At 46.2% G+C, this 19,387-nt stretch overlaps 1 protein-coding gene across 1 annotated transcript in view; it reads left to right on the top strand.

Annotated features, from left to right (window-relative positions):
• Positions 1-19,387, top strand: part of LOC144596145 (protein mono-ADP-ribosyltransferase PARP9-like) — a 42,006-nt gene extending 22,619 nt beyond the window's left edge. Inside the window, exons 10-13 of the mRNA XM_078404321.1 lie at positions 2,504-2,655; positions 16,018-16,180; positions 17,063-17,343; positions 19,292-19,387. Coding sequence (XP_078260447.1) covers positions 2,504-2,655; positions 16,018-16,180; positions 17,063-17,343; positions 19,292-19,387 — 692 coding nt within the window. The remainder of the gene's footprint in view (positions 1-2,503; positions 2,656-16,017; positions 16,181-17,062; positions 17,344-19,291) is intronic.

Genomic DNA, 19,387 nt, shown 5'->3' with positions numbered 1-19,387 from the left:
TGTAGGAGGTGCAGGTGAACCTCTGTCTCACCTGGAAAGACTGTTGGAGGAGGTGCACCGAGACCAAACGCAGGCTCGGCGATCGTTTCGCTCAACACCTTCGCTCAGTCCGCCTTAACCAACCTGATCTCCCGGTGGCTGAGCACTTCAACTCCCCCTCCCACTCCCACTCCCAGTCTGACCTTTCTGTCATGGGCCTCCTCCAGTGCCATAGTGAGGCCCACGGTAAATTGGAGGAACAGCACCTAATTTCTCGCTTGGGCAGCTTGCAGCCCAGCGGTATGAACATTGACTTCTCCAACTTTAGATAGTTCCTCTGTCCCTCTCTTCCCCCCCCCCCCCCCCCCTTCCCAGTTCTCCCACTGTCTTCCTGTCTCCACCTATATCCTTTCTTTGTCCCGCCCCCCCTGACATCAGTCTGAAGAAGGGTCTTGACCCGAAACATCACCCATTCCCTATCTCCTAGTTGCTGCCTGACCTGCTGAGTTACTCCAGCATTTTGTGATACCTTTGATTTGTACCAGCATCTGCAGTTATTTGCCTACAAATCTCAGGTTCAAAAACGACTTGGCCTCCACAACCATCTGAGGTAATGAATTCCATAGATTCACCTCCCTCTGGCTAAAGAAATGCAAAGGAGATCTGTGGACAATTTGTTTTTAGAGGTGGGCGCCTGGAATGCATTGCCAGGAGTCATAATTGAAGTGGCAGATGCTGCTAAAGTAATGTCGCTGGTCTTTATATGGACTTCAGCAGTGGAAACAAGTTATAATGGCTTCTTTTGTTATTAAACAACAGAACAACAAAGTCCATTGTAAATTTAACAGGTTTAACTACAGTTAAATAATTAAACTGCTGCTATTTATCAGGGAGTACAAATACCTTGGAGTGTACCTGGACAGTAAACTGGACTGGTCCAGGAATGCTGAGGCTCTGTACAAGAAGGGATAGAGCCAGCTGTACTTTTTGAGAAGGCTCCGCTCCTTCAACATCTGCAGTAAGATTCTGCAGATGTTCTACCAATCGCTGGTAGCCAGTGCCATCTTCTTTGCTGCTGTGTGTTGGGGCAGCAGGGCGATGGCCGCGATGCCAATAGGATTAACAAACTCATCAGGAAGGCCCCCCCAAATCTTTGCACATCCCCCATCCTTTCCAGTCATCACTTTAATTTCATGTTTCATGTATTTTGTGTTTTCATGACTGTTTCCCTCCTGGAATAAATAAAGTTCTATAGTATCGTTTCTGGTCCAAGGCATGCTGAGAATATGGGTTTGGCATTTGAGGGAACTAAAAATCAATTTGTTGGGAGAAAAACAGTCGATCAGATGTTCTTGAAATACCTCAAGAAACACTCTGCACATATCTAGAGAAAGTGTATTTGGAGAGTACTTTTCCAATGGTTTTCCCATGACCATGTAGTTATTTGGATACCACCCAGTCGAATATGTAAACTGGTAAAAGTGAAATAAGTCAACAAGTTTTGCTGTGGATCAATAACCACACAGAGCACAGAGATATAGCTATAATGAATCTTTATTAGGTCAGTACAGATATGCAAGTGGGAGCTCTGAGTTTCTCCAATTGACAGAACACACCAAATTGTATACACAATTCAAGATAGACAATGACTGCCAATTTACAGATACTGATCTACTTTTATTAATGGACAGCTGTTGGTGCCCACCACGCCATTCGTCCATGATGATCACTCACACTTCAGCTAGGCCAAGACAGAATCATCCCCCTCAGTTACCACATTCCACATGTTTGATGAGTGATAAATTGTAGCTTTGCTCTCTGGTCCTGCTTCTTGAGGTTCCAATGTAATAATAGTTCATAAGATGACTTTTCTTACACGATTGATTGTTCTTGTGCCAAAAGATTTATTTTGAAATGTCAGTCCTGAACTATTCATTCTAAAGTATCCCATTGTGCCTTATTTTTAGTTTACATTTACATCTTATTAATGCAGAGTACAAAATTAAATTTACTATCCTTACAGTAAGTAGTTCTAAAGACACCATATAGTCTAAGCATGTCTAATTAACTTGGAATAGCATGGAGGCTGGTGCTCATAATTTGTCCATTCTTACGGTCCACTTTCTTAGTGCCTCTCATACTAAATTACATCGAAGTACTAAGCACTATACTTAAAAATAACAAGCCTGACGGTTTATCTGACAAGTAATTTCATATGCAATTGATCTGTACTTTGCCACTGTAGCATTCAGTTTCTTTTTTATTAAAAAGCCACACCAATGCATGCCCTGTTATTTTTATTTAAAAGCCAAACCAATGTATGCCCTGTTATGCTTCTCTCCTCTATGTTGCTCATGAGAGGATTGTCTATGCGCATGAAATTTAACGTGCAATTATTTCAAACCAATGAAACAAAAATTATTCAAAAGTTGACAAAACAATTGTACAATTATTGGCATTAATATTTTCATGAAATATACAGAGACATATATCAATATTGTATTTTTATTAATCCTTTTCTTAGTTCAGGGAGGAGAGGACTACTTGACGAAATTACCACGTTCTTGGGGCCCAAATGTCAGTTCAGGTTATCGGAAAATACCAATGGATATTACCAAAAATGAATTTAAAAAACGAGTCAAGGCTTTTGCAGAAGCCGGTCTCACCATTCTGAAGGTAATTATGGTTGGATTTCAGGAGTGTTTTTAAACTTTATATATTTTGATCAACAAAATCTTCACTTTGACGTATCTAAATGCTAACTTTACTGTCCTTAATATAATATCTAAGTTTCTGAAGATCAGTGTTTTGGGGTCTTGTATTCAAGAGTTAGATATAGCTCTTAGGGCTAATGTAATCAAGGGATATGGGGAGAAAACAGGAACAGGGTACTGATTCTGGATGATCACCCATGATCATATTAAACTTTTTCACCCAGAGAGTGTGAATTTTTGGAATTCTCTGCCACAGAGAACAGTGGAGGCCGAATCACTGGATGAATTTAAGAGAGAGTTAGATAGAGCTCTGGGGGCTGGTGGAATCAGGGGATATGGGGAGAAGTTGGGCACTGGTTACTGATTGTGGATGATCAGCCGTGATCACATGAATGGCGGTGCTGGCTCGAAGGGCCGAATGGCCCCTTCCTGCACCTATTTTCTATGTTTCTATTTTACTATGTTAAATGGCGGTGCTGGCATGAAAGGCTGAATAGCCTACACCTACCTGCACCTATTTTCTATGTCTCAGTCGTGCCCTTAGGAATCAGTTCAATCTACCATTCACTCTCTTTTATTAATTATTTACTCTTAAAAAAAACTATCTTAGAAGTTGTGCTCTCTTGCTTTCTTTCTTAAAGTATTATTTCCAGTTTGTCTATTCCTTTGGCTACATTGAGGAGCTTTATTCTCCATGATCCTGCTTGATCAGTTGGATACAGGGGAAAATATTGTGTATGAGGCTGCACCTTCAGTTCCAGAATGGAATTTTTTACAACTCAAATTTGCCAATTGAGCTTGTGCATAAGATTCCAGTGATTTTTCTTCCCCATAATTTGAAAGTCCCAGAAACTGGTGGTCGAAACACCAAATTAGTTTAGTTTAGAGATACAGTGCAAAAACAGGCCCTTTGGCCCACGGAATCTCAGTGACCAGCAATCACCCCGTACACTGGCACTATCCTACAGACAAGAGACAATTTACAATTCTTACCAAAGCCAATTAACATACAAAGTTGTACGTCTTCGGAATGTGGGAGGAAATCGTAGCACCCGAAGAAAACCCACATGGTCACAGGCAGAACGTACAAACTCCGAACAGACAGTGCCCATAGTCAGGATCGAACCCGGGTCTCTGGCGCTGTAAGGCAGCAACTATGTTGCTGCGTCACAGTGCCATCCATAGAGTAGGATCTTCCAGTCCATCACATCCTTGCATCCCACTCCACTCTTCCTCCAACCCCACCCCCTGAAAAGGTAGCCCAGAGTATAATTTGCTATGATCTTTATCTGGTTGAGAAAGCATTCTTGTTATGCCTCCTTAAGTACATCAGAAGGTGAGAATCAGTTGGTGGGAATCTTTCCATGCATATCGAATGAGGTCAAATCCAGATGGGATTTTTGTAAACAATTGTAGATCTCCTAGACTACTGATTGTTTTCCTGCTTAGGTTTCAACGTTTCATTCCATTTGCTGCAGTGGTATGGGCGCTGCTGGAATTTGCCATTAATGTTAGTGCACTGGGTAACAATGAAGTAGCAAACATGGAAATACCAAGATGAAGTAGGAAAGAGCGCAGAAGTCAGACAATGAGGGTCTTGAAATGCATTAGTGGATATAAAGCACAACAGTTTTGCGAAATGAAGCCATTTATTTAATTTCTTGAACGAGATTTGGAGCAGACACCAATACCAGCAAACACATTATAATGCCTGTAGCAGTAAATGTATCTGTGCTCCCAACTTCATTTCCCTTTGCAAGCTGCACTGATGGCAACATTAACATTTGTTGCCGACACACTCGTCAGGCAGGTGACAGATGCCATCTTTGCAAGGAGACAGCAAAGTTTTCTATAAAAGTGCCATTCAGATGGCTGTGCTCTTGGCTTCCCCTGTTTTGCCAGAATTCTCCACGTGTGCAGTCATTAATGCCATACATATTACCCTTCATTCACCCCTTCAGCAAATTCCACCCTCCCCCAACCTCTACTTTCAGTATGGAGAATGGTTCCAACCCAAAACGTCACCTATTCCTTTTCTCCACAGATGCTGCCTGACACACTGAGTTATCAGGCATTTTGTGTCTACCTTCAGCACTAACAGGGCAGCCACGGTGGTACAGCGGTAGAGTTACTGCCTTACAGCGCTTGTAGCGCCGGAGACCCGGGTTCGATCCCGACTACGGGTGCTGTCTGTACGGAGTTTGTACGTTCTCCTCGTGACCGCGTGGGTTTTTTCCGTGATCTTCGGTTTTCTCCCACACTCCAAAGACGTACAGAGTATGTAGGTTAATTGGCTTGGTGTATGTGTAAATTGTGTCGGATAGTGTTAATGTGCGGGGATGACTGGTTGGTGCAGACTCGCTGGGCCAAAGGGCCTGTTTCATGCTGTATCTCTAAACTAAACTAAAAACTAAACAGGGATTGTTCAGGGATTCCATTCACTGAACAAGCAAATAGTGTATGACATTAGGCAGTGTACATGTGTACTCTTAATCTTTTAAAAGAAATCAGACCTAATTTCTCCAGCCTCTCCTTGTGACAGAACTGCTGTATCCCAAGCAATATGCTGGTGAATTTTCTCTGCACTCTCTCGAGTGCAAACACATCCTTCCTACAGTGTGGTGACCAGAACTGCATGTGGTACTTCAGCTGAGGTCTGACCAAGGTATTATAAGGAACATAACCTCTCTATTTCTGTATTCAATGCCCCAACTATTGAACGTATTGTAGGGACATACGGATTAGCGGGGGGGTCTCGAACCCTCGGTTGGGCTAACAGGTCACGTGGTGCGGGAGCGCGAGGTATAGTTGTGTCTGGCGCCAAACAGGGGAGATGAGATTATATTATATTAGTAGTTAAATAGTGTGTGTCCAAAGTAAGTGCTTTGCGCCTTGTCACGGTTTTTACGAAGAATAAAGTCTTTTGATAATAACGCTCGTTTTGGACTCACTACATTGGTGACCCGAACGTAAGATCTGAAGCGAACACGCAGAATGTCACAGGTGGGAGCGAGCGCGGGCGAGGTTCACCTACCTCCGTTCTGGGCCCATCAGCCGCACCTGTGGTTTGTGCAGGCGGAATCACAGTTCCATATTAAGAAAGTGGAGAGCGACCAGGAGAAGTTCCACCACCTGGTGAGCTGTCTGCAGGCGGAGGTGGCTGCGCGGGTCAGTCAATATCATCATCATATCATCATATATATACAGCCGGAAACAGGCCTTTTCGGCCCTCCAAGTCCGTGCCGCCTAGCGATCCCCGTACATTAACACTATCCTACACCCACTAGGGACAATTTTTACATTTACCCAGCCAATTAACCTACATACCTGTACGTCTTTGGAGTGTGGGAGAAAACCGAAGATCTCGGAGAAAACCCACGCAGGTCACGGGGAGAACGTACAAACTCCTTACAGTACAGCACCCGTAGTCAGGATCGAACCCGAGTCTCCGGCGCTGCATTCGCTGTAAAGCAGCAACTCTACCGCTGCGCTACCGTGCCGCCCATATATCTGACCAGTCCACCCCAAACGGAGCAGTACGTGGGGCTCAAGAGGCTCCTACTGAGGACTTTCGGCTGGAGCCAGAACCAGCGGGCTCTGAAGCTCCTCCATTTACCAGAGCTGGGGCAGCGGCTGCCGTTGGAGTTGATGACCGAGATGCTGACCTTGGTGGGCGACCATCAGCCGTGTATGGCTTTTGAAGCGGCGTTTCGGGAGAAGCTACCCCGGGACGTCAGGCTAGTGTTGGCCGACGTCTCGTTTGAAGATCCGGTAGTGTTCGCCGAGAAAGCCGACGCGCTCGTCAGGGAGCGGCACACCCGAGACGACTCGGTTAATCGGGTCTCGAGGCCCAGCGACAGTCGGGGGAGCGGCGGAGAAAGCGATGGATCGGCCGCTATTTCGCAGTCAGCCAGCCAAGAAGGGGCCGCGGAACATGTTTATTGGTCGCGGGCACAAGCAACACGGCCGAATAGGCGCGGCTGGTGTTTCTTCCATCGGCTGTGGGGCGGTGAAGCCCGAAGCTGCAGAGCCCCGTGTGCATTTCCGGGAAATGCCTGCGCCGATCGAATGTAGAGGTAGTTTCGATTGGCCGTAATTGCCGCCTCTACGCGACGGACCAAGGTACCGGGATCGTTTTTCTAGTGGATATGGGAGCGGTTGTGAGCATTGTGTCCCCCTACGACTGTGAGGTTCAAGCGGGGGGGAAGGGGCCGCCCCTCATTGCGGTGAACGGTAGCCCCATCCGCACTTACGGTAAAAGGGCTATGTCCCTGTCCTTCGAGTCCAGGACCTACCGTTGGGATTTCATCGTGGCGGATGTGGGCCAGGCCATTTTGGGTGCGGATTTTCTATGGCCGTTTTCGTTGGTCGTGGACATCCGCGGTAGCGGCCTGCAGCCCTCGGCCGGCATACGGCCCCGAAGTACGGGGCCTGCGGCCCCTCCAAGCGCCGCCCCACCTAGTTCAGCGATCCAGGCCATCACCACAGCCCCCGGTCAGTTCGATGCGGTCCTAGCGGATTTCCCGCAGCTCCTCGTTCAGCGGTTCGATGCACCTTCCGAGAAGCATGGGGTGGTGCATTTCATTCCGACCGAGGGGCCGCCGGTTTTTGTCTGGGCATGGCGCCTCCCACCCGAAAAGCTGGCCATGGCTCGAGAGGAGTTCTTGAACTTGGAAAGGCTGGGAATTGTGCGGCGTTCAAGTAGTCCGTGGGCCTCCCCTTTGCATATGGTTTCCAAAGCATCTGGGGGGTGGAGACCATGTGGGGATTTCCGACGACTTAACGTGGCAACACGGCCGGACCGCTACCCGATTCCGCACATACAGGACTTCTCAGCTAGCCTGGAGGGGGCTACAATTTTTTCAAAGATCGATTTAGTGCGGGGATATCATCAGATCCTGGTCCACCCGCCGGACATCCCAAAGACGGCTACCATTACTCAGTTCGGGTTGTTTGAGTGGTTGCGCATGCCTTTTGGCCTTAAAAACGCAGCTCAGGCATTCCAGCGTCTCATGGACTGTGTGGGTCGAGGTTTGCTTTTCGTGTTTATTTACCCCGATGACATTTTGATTGCCAGCCGTTTGGTCCAGGAGCACTTAGTCCATCTCCGCACTATATTCCAGAGGCTGCAGGACCACGGCCTGATTCTGCACCCGGCCAAATGCCAATTCGGCCTGTCGGTGGTAGATTTTTTGGGTCACCGGGTTACATCGGCCAGTGCCACTCCCTTGCCAGCTAAGGTGGAAGCGGTCCGCGCTTTTCCACGCCCTACTACCATCAAGGGTTTGCAGGAATTCGTGGGCATGGTCAACTTTTATCACCGGTTCGTGCCTGCAGCAGCTCGGGTCATGCGCCCCCTTTTTCAATGCCTCGCGGGTAACCCCGCTGAGTTGGCGTGGTCTATAGCTGCAGAGACGGCTTTTGTCGCAGTCAAACAAGCCCTCGCCAACGCCACCATGCTGGTGCACCCGCGCTCCTCCGCCCCCACGGCACTGACGGTGGGTGGGGTTTTGGAGCAGCAGGTCGAAGGTCAATGGCAGCCCCTGGTGTTTTTCAGCCGGCAGCTCTCGCGAGCCGAGCTCAAATATAGTGCGTTTGATAGGGAACTCCTGGCCCTCTATTTAGCAGTCCGCCACTTCCGTTATTTTTTGGAAGGCCGTTCGTTTGTGGCCTACACGGATCACAAACCTCTGACATTTGCTTTTGCTAAGGTTTCTGATCTGTGGTCGGCTCGCCAGCAGCGGCACCTCACCCTAATTTCGGAGTTTATCACCGATGTCCGTCATATTGCGGGTAGGCTTAATGCTGTTGCTGATGCCCTGTCCTGGCCGGCTATTCCCTCCGTGGCCGTGGTAGGAGGACAGGTGGATTTCCAGGAGCTAGCGGAGGCTCAGCGCCTGGAAAAAACGGCCGGGGTGTACGCCTCCACAGCCTTGGGAATGCGTTTGGAGCAGGTGGCGTGTGGCCCCACAGGTACCAAGTTGTGGTGTGACGTTTCTCTTCCATGCCCTCGCCCGGTGGTGCCTGCCGCCCTGCAGCGTAAGGTTTTTGAGGCCATTCATGGCCTGGCACATCCGTCCATCAGGGCGACTTCGGCCATGGTGGCCGCCCAGTTTGTCTGGCACGGCCTGCGGAAGCAGGTGGCAGCCTGGGCACGGGCCTGTATTCCGTGCCAGACCTCCAAAGTCCATCGCCATGTCCAGCCCCCATACCAGAGATTCGATGTTCACCCAGTCCATTTTTTCCACATCCACGTGGATTTGGTGGGTCCATTGCCCTATTCCAGGGGATATACTCATCTGCTGACGGTGGTGGATCGTTTTACACGTTGGCCGGAGGCGCTCCTATTGTCGGACACCTCGGCGGCCTCCTGTGCACGGGCCCTGGCGTTGCACTGGGTGGCCCATTTTGGCGTACTGGCTATCATCGCCACAGATCGGGGAGCCCAGTTCACCTCCTCCCTCTGGGCCGCGCTGGCACAGTTGTATGGGTCTCGTTTACAGCAGACCACCGCCTACCATCCCCAATCCAACGGGATGGTGGAGCGGTTCCATCGGCAGCTGAAGGCGTCCCTTTGTGCCAGATTGACCGGCCACGATTGGGCTGACCAGCTGCCTTGGGTCCTCCTCGGCTTTCGTACGGCCCCAAAGGCCGAGCTAGGCACATCCTCGGCCGAGCTCGTCTATGGTTCGCCCCTGCGGGTGCCGGGTGACATTCTCCCTTCCGCTTCCGCCTTGCCGCCGCCCGTTACGTCGGTGTTGGGTTCCCTCCGGGCGCGGGTGGGTTCTCTGGCTCCAGTCCCGACCTCCAGGCACGGAAGCACGGCAGTCCACGTCCCGTCGGACTTGCGGGACTGCGATTTCGTGTTCCTTCGGAAAGATTCCCACCGCCCCCCTCTTCGGCCGGTTTATCAGGGCCCGTTCCAGGTACTTAAAAGAGGGGCTGTCACTTTCACCTTGCAGGTGGGTAATCGCCAGGAGCTCGTTTCGGTATCCCGGCTCAAGCCGGCCCATTTGGACAAGGACCTCCCTGTGTCGGTGGCCCAGCCGCCGCGCAGGGGCCGGCCTGCGGCAGCCCCCTTGGTCTCGCCAGCGGCGCCTTGTTTGCCACCTCTCGGCCCCCCGCCGCCTATGGGTGGGCTTGGGCCGCCGTTCCCGATCAAGCGCTCTCCGTCGACAACGCCCTCCGCTTCCGTGCCCCCTCCATTGCCTCTGGCGGCAGCGCCCTCCCCGCCTCCCGTCACATTGGCGGTGTTGGTTTCCCCCCTCCGTACGCGTTCCGGGAGGGAGGTCCGGGCACCCGTGAGGTATGGTTTCGAGGGTTCTGGGGGTGTCATGTAGGGACATACAGATTAGCGGGGGGGTCTCGAACCCTCGGTTGGGCTAACAGGTCACGTGGTGCGGGAGCGCGAGGTATAGTTGTGTCTGGCACCAAACAGGGGAGATGAGATTAGATTATATTAGTAGTTAAGTAGCGTGTGTCCAAAGTAAGTGCGTTGCGCCTTGTCACGGTTTTTACGAAGAATAAAGTCTTTTGATAATAACGCTCGTTTTGGACTCACTACAGTATGCCTTTTAACCACATTATCTACCTGTGTTGCCATCTTCAGGAGTCTATGGAGTTGTACTCCAAAGTCCTTTTGTTTGCCAATGTTTCCTAAGACCTGACCATACATGAAGTCTGTTCTAGCCTTAATACTCCCAAAATACATCACTTTACATTTGTCTGGATTAAACTCCATCTACCATTTCTCAGCCCATTCCACCAATACATTAATAGAAACATAGAAAATAGGTGCAGGAGTAGGCCATTCGGCCCTTCGAGCCTGCACTGCCATTCAATATGATCATGGCTGATCATCCAGCTCAGTAGCCTGTACCTGCCTTCTCTCCATACCCCTGATCCCTTTAGCAAAAAGGGCCACATCTAACTCCCTCTTAAATATAGCCAATGAACTGGCCTCGACTACCTTCTGTGGCAGAGAATTCCACAGACTCACCACTCTCTGTGTGAAGAAATGTTTTCTCATCTCGGTCCTAAAAGACTTCCCCCTTATCCTTAAGCTGTGACCCCTGGTTCTGGACTCCCCCAACATTGGGAACAATCTTCCCGTCTTCTGCGGGATATCCTCTGCAGTCTAACATGATCTTCCACACTCAACAGCTCTACCCATCTTCAGGTCATTTGCTTCCCATTTCCACTTCCAAATCATTCACATATATTACAAACAGCATGGGTCACTGGACTGATCCTTGTAGAACACCACTAATCAAAGACATCCAACAACAATCCAAACAACAATCTTCTACCACCATATTTTGGATCCTAAACTGGCTTGGCAATAGGAGACAGTATACTAACTTAACCAAGATACTATGGGCCTTGTTAAAGTCCATGTAAATCAAATCCATTGTCCTTCTCCCATTGATGCATTTTGGTAACTCTTCAAAGAATTCAATCAAATTGCACCGGAGATTATTAATGTTCTCCATCAGAGCTTTACCCGTTATCTTCTTTAACACTTGTGTTAGGCTCATGGGTGTATGGTTAGCCAACTTTTCCCTGCTGACATTCTTGAAATGGGGGGAACCATGTTTGCTATCTTCTAGTTATATGATATCTCGCTCATGTCTAGAAAAGAATTAAAAATCACAGCCAGAGCCTCACCAATCTCTTCTCTTGCCTCCCGTGGCAGTCTGGGACTCCATAAAGCTCATCTGCTCCTGGTGCTATATGCACCTTAAGGCCCACAAGAGCATCGAGTATCTACTCTTTATTTATCGAGACATGTATTGGGCTTCACTGAATTCTCCAACTGCAAAGTATGTTTCCTCCATGAATACTGATGAAAATTACTCACTTCGGCCTCACCTACCCCTACTGGCTCCTTGTACAGATTGCCCATATCGACTCTAATGGAAAAACTCAAACAGATCACTCCACAATATTCTAAGATATTGTGCAGTATCATTTGGGTAAATAGAACAATTTCTGCTGGTTATGGAGTCTTGGACCAGAGATATATTTTAAATCACTTTTGGCACATTGGCCTTCAACAGTCAGTGTAGAAGTTGGGAGGTCATGTTGCAGTTGTATAAGACATTGATGAGACAGTATTTAGAATATTGTGTTCAGTTCTGGGCACCATGTTATAGGAAAGATATTGTCAAGCTTGAAAGGGTTCAGCGAAGATTTACGAGGATGTTCCCAGGACTAGAGGGTGTGAGCTACAGGGAGAGGCTGAGTAGACTGGGTCTTTATTCCTTGGAGCGCAGGAAGATGAGGGGTGATCTGACAGAGGTGTATAAAATCATGAGAGGAATAGATCGGATGGATGCACAGAGTCTCTTGACCAGAGTAGGGGAATCGAGGACCAGAGGACATAGGTTTAAGGTGAAGGGGAAAAGATTTCATAGGAATCTCAAGGGTAACTTTTTCACACAAATGATGGTGGGTGTATGGAACAAACTGCCAGAGGAGGTAGTTGAGGCTGGGACTATCCCAACATTTAAGAAACAATTAGACAGGTACATGGATAGGACAGGTTTGGAGGGATATGGACCAAGCGCAGGCAGGTGGGACTAGTGGCGCTGGGACATGTTGGCCAGAGTGGGAAAGTTGGAACGAAGGGCCTGTTTCCACACTGTATCACTCTGTAACTGACTCTGACTTAAATCAAGTTACTGAGGATTGATTGAGATACACATGGACATGTTAATAACAGACCCAATGAAAACCTCAGGTGATATATTTTTTTTGTTTAGCAAAGGTATTAAAGAGATGATGAAAAAGTAGATACAAAGAATTAAGCTTCACATTGGCCCTTGAAAAACAGAATAACTGCATGTGCATGAAATCTAAAAATAAAAATAGCTGAAAATATCTAGCAAGTCAGGAAATGTGTGCTGAAAGAGTGGACCATCACTTGGTGCTCACTGTACGCTCTCCTCTAACAGGAGGAACCAAGTACAGACTGGGTGACTTTGTGGAGCACCTGTTTTTAGACTGCAATGGTCAAACCTGAGATGCCTGCTATCTGTCAATAGAATCTTCTATTCCTTTCTCACTCAGGCCTATCTGACTGGGTCTTCTGCACTGGAAATATGAAATCGATTTATAGGCTTGAGGTACAGAACCTCATCTTTCATTTGGGAACATACAGTGCCCTCCATAATGTTTGGGATAAAGACCAAATCATTTATTTATTTGCCCCTGTACTCCACAATTTGAGATTTGTAATAGAAAAAAATCACAGGTGGTTAAAGTGCACATTGTCAGATTTTAATAAAGGCCATTTTAGTTTCACCATGTAGAAATTACAGTAGTGTTTATACGGTCCCCCCATTTCAGGGCACCATAATGTTTGGGACACAGCAATGTTATGGAAATGAAAGTAGTCATGTTTAGTATTTTGTTGCACATCCTTTGCATGCAATGACTGCTTGAAGTCTGCGATTCATGGACATCACCAGTTGCTGGGTGACTTCTCTGGTGATGCTCTGCCAGACCTGTATTGCAGCCATCTTTAGCTTATGCTTGTTTTGGGGGCTAGTCCCCTTCAGTTTTCTCTTCAGCATATAAAAGGCATGCTCAATTGGGTTCAGATCGTGTGATTGACTTGGCCACTCAAGAATTGACCATTTTTTAGTTTTGAAAAACTCCTCTGTTGCTTTAGCAGTATGTTTGGGATCATTGTCTTGCTGTAGAATGAACTGACGGTCAATGAGTTTTGGGGCATTTGTTTGAACTTGAGCAGATAGGATGTGTCTATACACTTCAGAATTCATTATGCTACTATCATCAGCAGTTGTATCATCAATGAAGATAAGTGAGCCAGTACCTTCAGCAGCCATACATGCCCAGGCCATAACACCCCCACCACCGTGTTTCACAGATGAGGTGGTATGCTTTGGATCTTGGCCAGTTCCTTCTCTCCTCCATAATTTGCTCTTGCCATCACTCTGATATAAGTTAATCTTCATCTCATCTGTCCACAAGACCTTTTTCCAGAACTGTGGTTGCTCTTTTAAGTATTTCTTGGCTAACTGTAAACTGGCCACCCTATTTTTGCGGCTAACCAGTGGTTTGTATCTTGCAGTGTAACCTCTGTATTTCTGTTCATGAAGTCTTCTGCGGACAGTGGTCATTGACAAATCCACACGTGACTCCTGAAGAGTGTTTCTGATCTTTCGGACAGGTGTTTGGGGATTTTTCTTTATTATAGAGAGAATTCTTCTGTCATGGAGGTCTTCCTTGGCCTGCCAGTTCCTTTACGATTAGTAAGCTCACCAGTGCTCTCTTTCTTCTTAATGATGTTCCAAACAATTGATTTTGGTAAGCGTAAGGTTTCGCTGATGTCTCTGACAGTTTTATTCTTGTTTCTCAGTCGTTTTAAGCAGTTTTAAATACTTGGGAGTCCACATCAAAGAGGATCTGACATGGGCAACGCACATTGCCGCACTGGTGGGTAACGCAAAGCAGCGCCTTTACCACCTTAGACAGCTGAGGAAATTCAGAGTGTCTCTGAGGATCCTTCATTGCTTCTACTCTGGGGCTGTAGAGAGCATCCTGTCTGGCAACATTACAGCCTGGTTTGGGAACAGCTCTGCCCAGGACAGGATGGCCCTGCAGAGAGTAGTGCGTTCGGCAGAACGCACCATGGGAACTACACTCGCCCCCCTGCAGGACCTATACATCAGGAGGTGTAGATCGAGAGTAAGCAAGATCATGAGGGACCCCTGCCACCCCAGCAATGGACTGTTCCAGATGTTACGGTCAGGCAAACGCCTCCGCTGTCACGCTGTGAAAACGGAGAGGATGAGACGGAGTTTCTTCCCACAGGCCATCAGGACTGTTAACTTTTATAACTCCAAGGACTAAATTTTGTCTACTCTGTATTAACTTTATTTATATGCTGTAACTGTAATTCTTTTTTGTGCACAATCCGCAGGCATTGCCACTTTCATTTCACTGCACATCGTGTATGTGCATGTGACAAATAAACTTGACTTGACAATGGCTTATTTGACTTTCCTTGGCACAGCTTTGGTCCTCATGTTGATACAGCAATAAAAGTTTCCAAAGGTGAAGGAAAGACTGGAGGAAAGACTAGGTGCTGTGAGCTCTCTTATACCTGCATGAAACACACCTGAGCAATTACAAACACCTGTGAAACCATGTGTCCCAAACATTTTGGTGTCCTGAAATGGGGGGACTATGTACAAACACAGGTGTAATTTCTACATGGTGAAACCAAAATGTATAAAAATACCGTTTAATAAAATCTGACCATGTGCACTTGAATCACCTGTGATTTTTTTCTATTACAAATCTCAAATTGTGGAGTATAGAGGCAAATAACTGAATGATGGGTCTTTGTCCCAAACATTATGGAGGGCACTGTAGCAGCCTTCCAGATTCAATATTGAATTCAATGATTTGGGTTACACTTTCTCTGTAGAAGAACTGGCCTGTTCTGCTGTATGTCATCCACCTTTAATATCAGCTCACTGTTTCTCCCTTTCTCGACCACAGACTAAACTGGTGAGCATTTTATACAACTCTGCATTTTGCAGTTTTTACATTCCTTCCTGTTTATGTTATTGTCCCCTCTTCCTGTTCACTCATTACCTTGGCAGCCAAATTACCTCTTCAACAGTTTATTTCCCTGGCAACACAGACCTCACCATTTTAGAGATATTCTCTTCATCCTATACAACTCTTCCAATCCTCTCAGCAATTTAAAACGAACTTTCTCTCTTTCATAATCGCTGCCTAATCAGCAAAGTACTTCAGAGCAGCCATAATCGCATTGAAAGTCAGAATAGACTCAAAGGACTAAATGACCACTCCAGTCTTTTGAAAGAATTATCTTTAGAAATAATTTCTCAACGTATTTTAAAGCTGCCCTTGATTTTTCTTGTCCATATCTAAACAAGACTTATATTTTTGTGCTTGGTTATATGACAGCATTTGTCAAACTTTCTCTGAACAATATGATTTTTTATGCATACAATTTGAAATTCAGAGTTTCAAACTTGAAAGATTCTTCCAAGTAAATAATTTTATTAGGACATGCTCAATGCTTTAAGCTTTTATGTTTCATTTTAGTGCTGCATTAATTTACTATCCATGCTGATACTGCCATCAAAACTGTGGTAGTTTCTTGGAAATGACATGACGAGTATAGAAAGTAAGAGAAATCGTGATTAACATAATATTCATTGATAATAGTGTTTGCTAATTTGAGTTCATATTTTAAAGTGGATTCACATTTGCAGAATGAAATTACTGATATTTTAATAAGAGCATTTCTTCAATACAGATTGAACGAATTCAGAATCCTGTCATGTGGGCTTGCTACTTAAGGAATAAAGCACCTTCGCAAGCTGATGAAGATGTTGCCACCTTGTATCATGTTATTCCCAGCTACCTCTGCAACTTCATCTGTCGGACTGGATTTCAAGAAATGTATTCGCAAGATCATGGTAATTATATTTAATTCCATTATATAAACCTTAGTAGTTTGTTACGGAAGGAAGTGCAGTTGCCGAAGTAGAGATGGTTGAAAACTTCAAATTCCGAGGTGACAATATCACCAACAATTTCTCCTGGACCACCCTTATTGGAGCAACGGCCAAGAAAGCACACCAATGCCTCTACTTCCTTAGAAAGCTTAGGAAGTTCGGCATGTCCCCTACAACTCTCATCAACTTCTACAGGTGCACCATAAAAAGCATTTTATCAGGATGCATCACAGCTTGGTTTGAGAACAGCTCCATCCAAGATCGCAAGAAAATGTAGCGAATTGTGGACGCAGCCTAGACTATCACACAAACCAACCTCCCTTCCATTGACACCATTTAGACCTTATACCTAGGCCAGCAGCACAATCAAGGACGAATCGCACCCTGGCCACTCCCTCTTCTCCCCTCTCCCATCAGCCAAAGGCGTAGAAGTGAGAAAATGAACACCTCCAGATTCAGGGACAGTTTCTTCCCAGCTGTTATCAGGCAACTGAATTATCCTACCACAACCGGAGAGCAGTCCTGAATAATATATCTCATTGGTGACCCTCGGACTCTCCTTGTTTGGACTTTGCTGGCTTTACCTTGCAGTAAACGTTATGCCCTTATCTTGTATCTATTCACTGCAAATGGCTTGTTTGTAATCATGTATTGTCAATTTGGCTGATTGTATAGCACGCAACAGAATCTTTTCACTGTACCTCAGTAAACAGTGACAATAAACTAAACTAAATCTTGATTCTAGCACAATTTAAAATATAGAGTGATACGAGTCAAAATTGATTCATGGCTGATAGGATAAAAATTCTTTACAATTAATTTATATATGATTTTAATTTATAGAGAAGCAACATAGTGAAGGAATCTACTTCAGAAACAACTTGAAAAATCTAATGGAAGCAGTCAGTATCGTTGGGAATATAGTTCACATCTTTGAAGCAGAAGTGTTCATTGGCAATTGTTGCAAAGATGTCTCTTCACATATTTCACAGCATTTATATGATTATGATTGTTTTGAATTCACCGACAATGTTACAGATGCACATCCAGCCAAAGCCTTTATTATTTATAATAGTTCTCTCGCTTATCCTCGTTATCTGATTGTGTGCAGGACTACGCGGAATGTAAGCAATACAAGCATATGATATACCTATTGCATACGATTGGAAAATCATACGGCAGTGTAGCAATCCCACTAGGTGAACTGATGAATACCCTCATATGTACTGTATGGTTGTCAATCTGCACAACATTCCTTCAAAGTGGAAAAGGAAGAATGAGTCATTGTGAACAAGTGTACAACATTGTTGGCTCATCGTCCTGTTTGAAAGTCATACTAAATAATCGACTGCAAATTTGTGTGATGTTCTGTTAATCCAATAGCTTTTGATGTCAACATTTTCTGCACCAATGCACAAAAGCTGCTCAAATGGTTGCTGCAGCTCCCAGAACAAAACAACAGTCAAAGATGATAAAGAGAGAAAGAAAATGCTGTAGTAACTTAATGGGCCAGGCAGCATCTCTGGAGAAAATGGATAGGTGACGTTTTGGGTCAGGACTCTTCTTCAGACTGACTGCAGTGGGGCGGGGGAAGGGGGGACTGGAAGCGAGGGGGGGGGAACAAGACAAATCAAAACAAAAGTCACTCATCCATTCCCACCCATACCACTCCCTCCCCAGGTACATTCCCTTCCAACTGCAGGAGATGTATCACCTATCTTTATACCTCCTCCCTGGATTTTATTCCAGGTGAGCCAGAGGTCCACATGCACCTCCTCTAACCTAATTAACTGCATTCGGTGTTCCCAATGTGGGCTCCCGTACACTCGCGAGACAAAGCGTAGACTCGGCAACCATTTTGCTGAACGCTTACGCACGGCCTTCCAAGTCCTACTGGATCTTCTGATTGCCAACTACTTTAACGACCCTTCCCATTCCCATACTAACCATCCTGTTCTGGGCACCTCATTTACCAGAATGAGGCCACACACAAATGGAAGAATAGCACCTCATATTTTGCTTGGCTAGCTAACACCCCAATAATACGAACGTTGAATTCTCCAAATTTAGGTAACCTCTACAAATACCTCCCTCTCCCCTCCCCACCCGCCGACTGCCGCCACTACAGTCAGTCTGAAGAAGGGTCCCGAGAGTCAGAAATGGCAGTTCAATGTTTCAGATTACAGATGCTACAGACACTGCAGAGAGACAGGTAAGAGAGGAGGGGGATCTCTTTTGGATGAAGGAGGACATAACTACAGTGTAGGAGCCATTTTGCGTTTATTAGTTATTTTTGCTAAGACGAGAAGCTGGCCGCTACATACAGTGTTTGGAGAGGATTTTCTTGGAGGGACCGTCCAGTGAGGCTATATGGGTAGAACTTAGAAACAGGAAGAGAATTATCACTTTGATGGTTTGTATTTTAGGCCTCTCAACAGTCAGCAGGAATTAGAGAACCATATTTGTCGGGAGACTGCAGAAAGCTATACAGTAATGGGGTAGTATTTGCAAAGATACATGCCAGGATATTGATATATTGATCCCCCTTCCAGTTCAGTTGCAACCTGTCCCTCTTGTACAATGATGGTGGGAGATTTCTTATGAGTCAATCTTAATATTGACTGGATCTCCCATGGACAGGAGGTAATCTCCTCTCATTTTGCCCTGCTCCTGCCTGTAGGTCTTACAATCTTTTTCTCTTTGACTTTAGTATTTGCCCCCAACTTTTCATCTGCCTCCTTTCTGCTTTTCGATCCACCCCGAAGCCAATCTAGTTTTAACCATCCCAAGTACCACTTGTAAACTTGCCCGCTAGGATATTAATTCCCCCCCCCCCCCCCAAGTTCAGTTGCCATCTCTTCCTCTTGTACAAGTCACCTCTACCCCAAAAGAGAACCTAATGATCCAAAAACCTGCATCTTACCTCCTGCACCAGTTCCTCAGCCATGCATTCATCTGGACTGAGCTATTCCTTCCCTTACTAGCGTGTGGCGCTAGAAGTACTCCAGAGATGACCACCTTTGAAATCGTACATTTGAACCTGTTTCCTAACTTTTTATGTTCATTCTGCAGGACCTCATCCCTTTTCCGACCAATGTTGATGGTACTGATGGGCACAAGGATTTCTGGCTGCCCACATTCCATGGAAATGTTTTGCAGTCATTCTAA

The sequence above is a fragment of the Rhinoraja longicauda genome, chromosome 8 (assembly GCF_053455715.1).
Source record: "Rhinoraja longicauda isolate Sanriku21f chromosome 8, sRhiLon1.1, whole genome shotgun sequence".
NCBI lineage: Eukaryota > Metazoa > Chordata > Chondrichthyes > Rajiformes > Arhynchobatidae > Rhinoraja > Rhinoraja longicauda.
This window is presented reverse-complemented; position numbering and strand designations above follow the sequence as displayed.